The 10,472-nt window shown below is 39.6% G+C and overlaps 1 protein-coding gene across 1 annotated transcript in view; it reads right to left on the bottom strand.

The window, feature by feature from the left end:
• Positions 1 to 663: 663 nt before the first annotated feature.
• LOC147030597 (zinc transporter ZIP1-like) overlaps positions 664 to 10,472 on the bottom strand; it is a 10,527-nt gene continuing 718 nt past the window's right edge. The window contains exons 2-3 of the mRNA XM_085874832.1: positions 6,407 to 6,537; positions 664 to 6,306 (exon numbers count right to left, since the gene is read on the bottom strand). Coding sequence (XP_085730958.1) covers positions 5,593 to 6,306; positions 6,407 to 6,537 — 845 coding nt within the window. The 3' untranslated portion in view covers positions 664 to 5,592. The remainder of the gene's footprint in view (positions 6,307 to 6,406; positions 6,538 to 10,472) is intronic.

Genomic DNA, 10,472 nt, shown 5'->3' on the forward strand with positions numbered 1-10,472 from the left:
TTAATGGCAGTGAAAGCAGAGGATACAAAACATCTCGTGCAGGAAGCTCACATCAGTTTCCTTCAGGGGATCACCAAGTAGCTTAATTTTGCATTCAGTATAGAGATTGAAATAAAAACATGGAAATCCATCTTGCATTGATAATTGCAAACAATTCCGGTGTGATAGTACATTTGTGAAGTTGTACAATCAGATTGGCATCCAAAAACTACCATCGGGAGCCACAGCAACTAGATTCGTCAACCATTTGGCACGAGTTTGCAAATATGAAATTTCTCAAAAATAATAATAATTACAACTGTCCTCAAAGACTGTTGTTCTGGATGTCCTCTGAAGACCATAAGGTTTGCTTTTGTGATATGAAAGTGGAAGAGCGCTATTGTGGGAGGAAAAGTTGTCCATATACATGTGCACACACACACACCATCCTGGAATGGACAAAAAAAAATTCCCTTCAAGTGGTTTCATACAATCAAAAACAGAGGGTGTTCACCACGAAGGATACTTCTGGTTATGAAGAAATGAGACCCAAGGATATGAATCAGAAAATGCATTTTAAAGACTTCAAGAATAACATGATTTCTCATTCAAGTGTTTTTTTTAAACATCGCTGAGATATCCTCACGTTTTAAGTCATGATGTAAATTGAACCAATTCATGAAACATGACAAATGAATTTCTTTTATTTCAAGAAGGCATCGATTTGGAAAGTGTAAACATGTTTGTTTATATTCTTCTTCTTTCATATGCAGCACATGGCTGTAAGTAGCATCATTGGATAAGGGTGCGGCTGTGGCCACTGATGCAAATGACACCCTCTGTCGGTTTGGACAGGAATTTGTAATTTGCTCAGGGTGCTGGTGATAGCTCACCTACTTTTCATGAAGGACACTGTGAGATCTTTAATGTCCACCAACTAATGCTGACATGTGGGATACTCCGTTTAACGTCCATCCAAGGAATGTCACACACATCGATGCATCACCATGATGACAGTTTATAGCTGTGCTGAGATTCAAACTTAGGCTGGACGGCTCAGAGATGAGTATGCATGCCTCAAGGTCATCCTTCCAGCCCTGTTTATATTTATATCTCAAGTCACCCTCTTTCTATTCCCCCCTCCAATACTTACCAACAATCACCATTATCTCTATCAACCCTTCCCAACCCACCCATTACTTGCAGGTTGCACCATGTCCCCATTCTTCTCTTTTCCTGTTTATTGTTGTTGTGTCCAGGAGTTGCTTCGCTGCCTCACCATCAGTTCATACCATGCTCTTCCACGAGCCTCGATCTTGTAAAGAAACAAAAGAATAACCTTACATTTCTCTCAATAGTATCATGTTAATCTAGTGACAGAAATATTGTCCATTTGAAAAATAGCCAGATTTCAAACAGACATACTATTCTCTTTTGTACTTCGTTATCACGATCAAACCATGCACTCATCATCAATGCCAATGTATTACAAAAATGCAATTTGCACTGTTTTCTTGGAGCTCTCATTGATATGAAGTTCAAAGCTACCAAGTAGGTGCAAGTTAATATTTTACTCAGAAAAAAGGAAAAAATAGGCAGGAACACATTGTAACATTTTGTTGGTTTGTAAAAAAAAAGACAATGCAAATGCTGCTCGGATTTTTCTTCCTGCTATCTTCTATTGAACTTGACTTCAACTCTCCCTGCATTGAGCTTGACCATCGTCGGACTTACTCATTTGCAGAACGACAACACACTGCCCTCTTGTGGATTATAGACATGCAAACCAATAGAACAAGGCATGTATAGGTCATTCTTTACACAAAGAAACAGCATTTCCTTCCTGTAGTCCAACCCCATGAACTCGACAATCAACAGCAGGAAATATTATAACACATATGCACTTCCTCCAACATTTTAAACTTGCCAAAGCAGCTGAAAACAAGATTACAAAAAGAAAGAAAGAAAAACAAAACGAACAAACAAACAAAAAAACAAAAAAAAAGAACAAGTTTTCCAATAATTATAAAATGTCCCGAAAACCGAACGTCAAAAGAGCAATCAAAAGGCATCGGATTTGATTAGAAAAACCACATGTAATTCAGGCCACACAATGTACAGGAAACGTGTATGATGTGCACGAATAAATCAGCAGATTACTCGTGTCTAAATTCAATCATGCTCAAACCTGCACAAGTACATGGAGAATAATAATAGTAATAATAATAAAAACAAACAAACATCATCTACAGCATACATGTTAACAACGTTGCATCACTAGTCTACGTTAAATGCATATTTACTGTCTGCAGAAGCATTTGAATAAAACGATAATTTCCATTCAAGTCTGGAAGGGAAATCAAGTTGACTGTCAAAGGACATGTCCAAACCATTAAATCAAAATGACATGAACGTTGGATCAAAATGACTATGATGAGAAACTGATGCATAAAGAAAGTATTACAAATTCCTTTGAAATAATCAAATCATGACAATGAAGTAAACCTATAAAAATAAAATAAAGTAAAAAAAAAAAAAAAAAAAAAAATCAACCAAACTTGCAATCTGATGTGAAACACAAGCAAATTTAAAGTACAAGAACGTAGTCTTTTCCATTCACATTGCAAACGTATACAAGAGGTTCATGTCATACGGGGTACACGTGCGTACATGCAAGTCAAAAATCTTAATCACGTGTTCGACAGACTCGAACCGAATGCTGTAATTAGCCGGTGAGCCATCAAATTGGAAAAAATAAAAAATAAAATCACAAATGTGGCTAAGACAGGGTGAAAAAAGTGCAATTTCAAAGTAAGACATTTAAAAATGCTGGCAAACTTACAATATAAACGAAGCTAATTGGCACCATTAATCAAAACTCGAAATGTTTTCTTTAATGCTAATATAACAGGCATGTTTCTGGGACCATGGTGAATGGAATGTAGGGGGAAAAAAACGAAATAAAGACCATATATTCGATCAAATGATTGGCTTGCCAAAACAAGGAAAATAAAACAGCAATCACGTTGATTTCTACAGACTAAGGACAATTCTTACAATTGCTGCAATTAACAAGAATCTTAACGAGGAGACAAATTGAGTGGACAAAGCAATAGCAAATGTCAATGAGTTTAAATCCCTCGCAAGCAGGAGACGACTGATGCAGATCACGCGCTTGCCCGTCTCTGCCTGGTTCTGGTTATTAAATTACGGTTTAATCATTTCTAATAGGCTTCGCAATTAGCAGCAACACGATGCCTTAAAATTATGGAGTGTTAGAGGCACGTTTCAATAGATTTCATAATAAATATAAAGACTCTTAAGAAAAACCCTCTCCTGCTTCTCAATCTTCAAGCCTGACAAGTTTTTGTTATTCTTAAACCATTAGGGCAGCAAAACTCTCGTCATGAAATTATGAACAGAAATAGAAAGTAAAGTTATTCAAGTCAGGAAGTTGATTGAAACTCCAAAAGCGTATTAAAAAAAAAAGAAAAAAAAAAGGTCAAATTGGTGCATTGGACGGCTTGTACCAATTAACGGATATAAGGAATGATGGAAGTCGGGCAGTTTTCAAGTAGCTTTGGACATTCTCGGCAGCGAACGAAAAAGATTGTTTAAATAGCGTGTTACAAGTTAACTTGTAAACTTCCAGTTTTTCATGAAAATGGGGAACCATTGTGTAAATGAAAACTGACCACTTGATTAAATTGTTTATTCAGTACATGCATGCGACAAACTCTTCTGTGCTGATGAAGGGTTGTCCAAACATCAGCCGTATATCGCTTCCCACTATGGTGAGCACACTCTTCTCTCATGCAGAGAGTCAGTGGATGGATGGTCTCCCTAGATAACAGAAATATTTATATTGAAATTTGATGGATAACAAGAAGTATTGGGGATAATAGTGGGATATGGATATTAGCAGGAATGGGAGGTAGCTTTGGTGTGGATGGGTAATTGTATACATGGTGGGATTGTGATGTCTGTGTGGGACTAATGTTTGTTTATCCGTCGGCCTCCAAACCCCACCCCCACCCCTAAAAATTAAAATCATGTCCCTGTGCCTGCTCCCACTGTCCCACCTCCCCCATGATAGATATAATTAAAGTGGTGTCGATAAAGCACACACATGATGGGCCAAATAGCATCCACCTGTGTCCAAGTTGCTTGCATTGCAGGTGATAGAATCCATAGCATCTTTTCACCTCATTAATCAACATAAATAATTACATCTCCAAGGTAAATAGTGTGTACCGATTTGTTAATAAAGCTTCCAATTAAAAACAAAAACAAACTCTATATATTGGTTTAGATCTCAAATACACTGTGCAAAATGAACATGCGAAACAAATTAAAAAAAAACAAAAAAAAAACATTTCTACAAAGGAATGTGCAATAAACCACATCATTTTCCAAACAAAAACGAAATGATGATAATACTTTACATGCTACAAGTAATCACTGTGCTTTCAAAAATCTAGAACAGAAAATTATCAGTGAATGGAGCTTGTTACAAGGTGCATGGCAAAGCAAGAAAAAAAAACCCAGAAATAAGGATGAGTGAAAGGTCCTACAGGTAATCCTGATTCCTATTATGAACCAACTACTGTGCTCAAAACAATTTCATCTAAATTGTTCAACCACTCAATACAAGCGGGAGTAAAAAAAAAAAAAAATAAAAAAATCCCACCCCTGACAACAAGGTCCTGCATCAATGAAGAGGACTCGTATCTGTGCTATGTGGTTTCCAGCCAGCATCGACGTTGGCAGAGATTTTCTAGATGCTATTGGAACTCAAGTGATGTATTTATCTCCGAAAGGTTTTTAAAAAGAGAAGGAAAATGTTTTTTTTTTTTGAAAAGAGCAAACTGACTCTCCCTCACAACTGTACAGTTATACCAAAAATGGGAAATTTCTCAAACAGTTCTGCTGATTAATCCAAATTGATCGATCACGGCGATTATCTGATTTGATGCAGCACAGAATATATTCATTCGGAGGGGAAATATGATGTCTTGAACTAATACAAATCTTGCTGGATGACCGACAATTCAGCGTGTACAAGATACGATGAATTGTGAGAAATCAGGAGTCAAATGGTATAAAGAAAGAATCAAACAAATAAAATTAAAAATGCCCTTCATTTACACAATTTCTTCATCTTCATTTTAAAATGTTGCTGCATCACCACCACATTACAGATAAAAACTGTAAATTTTTATAAACCAATTGCACAAACAGGGATAAAGTAGAAGTAGAATCCAATTTTTCTGAATAGATTTTTTCCTTTTTTTTTTTTTTAAACTCCATACTTACAATGTGTGAATAAAAATAAAAACAAACGCAAAACTAAAACTGCCACAACTAAAAGGAATGATTGAAATATGTTCACATCTGTCACAAAAAAGATTTACGAAAGCGTAGAGATGATGAGAATTTTGGCATCGTATTTGCCAAGATCCCTGAAAAATGTTTAAGTTTAACAACACGTAAATAAATAAACCTGTTCTGTGGGCCCGCTTCATTCAGAAAGGGTAAAAACCTTGTTTAGGTAAAGCTGATGATGAAGTGAAGAAGAAAAATTGTGAAGTTAGATCACAAACCAATCCTTCACTAGCCAGTAAAGAACACAATGGCAGTCACAGCTGAGAAGCCAGAAATGAGGATCAAGACCTTTAGGAGGCGATCGGAGCCGGTATTGAGCTCATGAGGCAAAACCTCGAGGAAGGTGATGTAAATAAATGTGCCGGTCGAGAACCCTTCCAAAAGGCTGCGGACAAGGCCATTTTCAGAGGTGCCGGCCTGCGTCACACCTATGCCGATCATCACACCCAATGGTGACATCACGGCAAAAAGGAGCATGAGAGAGAAAGTGAAATACAGCGAGATACCTCCCTGAACAAGCTTGAGGCAGAGGCTGAACGCAATGAGCACCTTGTGTAGGACGAGGGGTGCGACCAGCTCGAGAACCCGCAATACACTGCTCTGGAGGCCCACGGCCAAGCCCTCAAAAATAGAGTGTAGTGAGAGCGAGAGGACAAGGACAAGCGAGCGGACGGGCGAGTGGGAGGCCGCATCCACATGGAGATGGGTGTGCCTATTCCTAGGCTGATGCAAGTCACCATGGCTGTGGCCAAGAGACATGTCATTATCGACATTCACAGACCTTTGTAAAGGATCTTCTTCATCATCGGAGGCAGGAATCAACAAGCTCCGTTCCTCATCCCTCTTGGTTGAGTTTCCATGGCAATGGAGGAAAATTTGCTCGATAAGCAAAACTACAAAGAATCCAATGGCGACGACAAACTCTGGTAGAGGAAATACAATCTGCAGAGAGAGACACCACGTGAAATATTTTCCGGAACTCCAGTATAAGGTGAGGGTTAAGCAAAAATTGTGGTCAAGTGTCATGCATGCAGAGCATTACCTGCACACCAAGCTTAGCAACTGCATCATGAATGCCAGATAGGCTGTCTGGCAAAAGATCCAGCAAGCAGGTTCCCAAAAAGACTCCCCCGACAAAACAACTCGCCAAGCTCAATGAGCGAGCATGTGAGCCTGCCAAAGAAGATCAAAGTAATTAATCAAGAAGCACCTTGTATGCAAATTAGCAAACCAAATCTTGGGTTTTTGAACCAAATCTCATGGAAATAGACGTTTTAACCCTGTGTTGTTTGTTGGCTTAACGGTTAAAGTGGCTGCCTTAACATATGAGGGTCTTGAATTTAAAACCCTGTCACACCATTAAATAACACCAGGTGGGTTGACTCAGCCTGTCATCTTTCCGAAGTCAGCAAAATCAGCACTACCCCATTGTCAGTGCATTGCCACTTCACCCTCCATCTCCTTGCTTTTCCATGAATGTAGCAGATTTTCTTTTAACTATACAAAATAACTAAAAAGTAATTTATTTATTTTTTTGTTATAGAGCAAGCCATTGTATTCTGAAGATATCAACACCTCATTTAAGATGAGGTACGAGAAGGATTCCCACCTACTCCATGGTATGCCTATATAGTGATGAATAAAGGGTTAAACATTCACTTCAAAGCAAAGAATCTGCAAACTTTCCGAACAGCCGATTTCAGTCATTCACTCCACTGCCCCTCTCCCACCCCCACACCATATCACTGCTCGGTTTAATTATTCTCGGCCATTCTAACCAGTTTATCATCAACGAATTAATCATCACCAAGATTATTATACAGTAAGCTAATTTGACCATTTATAAATGAAAAACAAATAAAACTAGAACGGCAATCGGTTGAGCGCATACCTCCACCAGGCTGATTAGTTTATTTTGTATCTCACTAATGTGTTGGATCTCGATTCAAACCTGAACCAAAATCGAATCGGCTTGTTCTCGCCACCGAACCAACTCATCCACCAAGTTGCATCCAAATCCATCCATAATTTTGAGATATCGTGCTACGGCTCACCTCTCAACGGTGAAGAATCACCAAAATAAATTATAGGGTCCGGATCTTCACCAAAATCGAATCAATTTCCTCCGTGTCACACTACAACGTGTTTTCCAAGTTTTATTTTCTTCTTCCGAATCCATCGATAACTTTTTGAGATACCGTGCTATATATAGCTTTTGGCCCTATCTCTCAATGGTGAAGAATCACTTAAAAAAAAAAAAAAAAACATTCGAGTATCTGGATCCGGATCTTCAACAAAATAAAATCAATTCTTCCTCCTCACACACCCAACTTCTCCACCAAGTTTCATCCAAATCCACACACAACCTTTCGAGACATCGTGCTCTACAGGATGTTCTAAAAAGACCTGGACAACTTTGGTTGTTAATATATTTTGTCCCACAAATGATACAACGATACTCTTTGTTTTATATGATACAGAAACTCATGAAGTTTTTTTTATATTTTCAGGTCTGGTGGTTTAATGTAAAATAAAATGGCGACTCCACAGGAGAAAGCTCAGTGTGTCAAATGGTTCATCGAGACGAGATCAGACACGCAAGTTCAGCGTAATTTCCATACAAGGTGTGCAAGGAATCCGCCATCGCGGACAAGTATCAGAGAGTGGTACAAGAGGTTTAAGGAGAGTGGAAGTTGTCAGAAACAGAAGAGGACTGGTCGACCAAGCACAAGTGCAGACGACGTTGAACGAGAGTCTGAACTATTTCAACAAAATCTCAGAAAATCAATTTGACGGGCATCCAGAGAACTGGGACTACCAACCACCGCTGTACACAGGATTTTGCATAAAAGACTGAAGCTTTATGTCTGCAAGGTGCAGATTCTGCAGGAACTCAAACAAAATGATGGACCCAAATGCAAGGTGTTTGCCTTGGAAATGCTCAGTCGCATTGAGGATGACGAAGATTCCTTGAAAAATGTCACGTTGACAAGCGAAGCTTGCTCAACTGGCAAAATGTGAGGACCTCGGGCTCTGAAAATCCCTACGTGATCATTGAATACATACATGACAGTGCAAAGATCAATGTGTGGTGTGGCCTTCTCCATGAACACTTGGTGGGTCCATTTCTCTTTGTGGAGGATACAGTGACCATAACAATTTACATGAACAAATTGGAAGGATTCACCTTCCCACAGATTGAAAACCTACAACTCAACATCATTTTTCAATGGGACGGTGCTCCCCCTGATTGGGCCTTCGTCGGTCGAGTCGTCCTGAATGAAAATTTTCCAGGTCGCTGGATTGGCCGAGAAGGACCAACCGCTTGCCCCCACAATCGCAAAACATAACCCCCCTTGATTTTTTTTTTCTGTGGGGGTTTGTCAAAGATGTCTACAACACCAAGGTGGTAAACCTGCAGGTTCTTCATTCTCGGATCACAGCTGCATGTGCACTGGGTGGACGCAAACATGCCGAGCCGGACATGGCAAGAACTCGTGTACTGCCTTGATGTCCTGCACGTGAGAAATGGAGCTCACATTGAAGTGCATCGATGAAGTATACAAAACTTTATGAGTTCCCGTGTCATATAAACCAAAGGGTATTGTTGTATCATTTGTGGTTCTAAATATATTAACAACCAAAGTTGTCTAGATCATAATGGAACACCCAATAAATAGTTTTTGAACCTATCTCTCAAGGGTGAAGAACAACTTTAAAATTATGAGATCCGGATTCGGATCTTCATCAAAATCTCATCAATTCTTCCTCGTCACACTCCCAACCTGCCCACCAAATTTCATCCGAATCCACTTACAACCTTTGGAGACATCCTTCCCATAGGTAAACAGACAAGGGTGAAAACATAATCTCCATCCATCGCAGATGGCGGAGGTAATCAAGCGCTCGTGAATAGATTTATACAATTTCGTACGTAGCCTGTGTATGTTGCTTACATCATTGCTGGGAGCATGGCTGCGTCGCTGATGCAGTGCCCCCCGTTTCCAGCAAGCTGTAACTCACTCATTTGCAGACCTCAAAACGGATAACAGGCTGAATCAACGCACCTCGTGCCATTTAACGAACCGACAGGGGATCAAACTCAAGGGTTTAATATGTGAAGCCAGTCACGTTCACAGTGAAGCCAACTCCAGGCTTGGTGAGTGGGTGACGACATAACATGGCTGAAATTTAAGAAGACTGCTTGCTCTTCTTGGTCTGATCGTTACAAAGGAGATAATGTGATTGGTTTTCTCCATTAGTACCTCCACTACCGAAGGTCAAGGAGGTCATGTTTTCATATCACCCCCTCTCTGTTGGGTAGTCGAAATTTTTTTTTTTTTGAGATTTGTTCTTCCCTTATTATCAGAATTTTAAATGGTGATTTCAGTTAATACAATGGCGATTTCGATGAAACTTGGTTGGTAGGTTCATGCCATGACCTAGTTGTGTGCAAATGAGAACCGTTGCTATGGACACCACCGTTGCCTAGCAACGGGACTTTGAAATTTTTGAAAAATCATAAAAAATTAAATTTTTTGGAAAATCAAAAATCGGGCCACGAGCGACTGTGGGCAGTACACTCAGCCATATTGTCAAAGATTTCCAGCCGGATAAGATAGACTGTGAATGAACCCTGGTCGAAAACAATAAAAAAAACGAAGTTCGTTATATCTCAGAGACGATGAGTCAGATATACATGAAACTGGTATGGTAGGTTCATGGTATGTCCTAGTTATGTGTGAGAAAGAACCGTTGCTATAGACCCCTCCGTTGCCTAGCAACGGCCGACTACCCATGTCCGCCTGTTTGAGTCCAGGATATCTCTAAAAGTTGTGGACGGATCCGGATGAAATTTTGTGGACGGGTTGGGTGTGTGACAAGGACGAACTGATTCGACTTGGGTGAAGATCCGGATCGAATCCGAGTACTACAATTTTAAAAATGATTCTTCACCGTTGAGAGATTGGGCCAAAAACGATGACATAGCACGATATTTCAAAAATGTATTGGGGCCAGGTATGTTTTTCGTGGATCAGGGATTACGTGGCGGAGGATGTGCGCTCCACCGAGTGCCCTTCTCGTTTGAAAATGCTTTTCGGCGATGC

The sequence above is a fragment of the Eptatretus burgeri genome, chromosome 3 (genome assembly GCF_056783735.1).
Source record: "Eptatretus burgeri isolate ZD-2024b chromosome 3, Ebu_testis_v1, whole genome shotgun sequence".
NCBI lineage: Eukaryota > Metazoa > Chordata > Myxini > Myxiniformes > Myxinidae > Eptatretus > Eptatretus burgeri.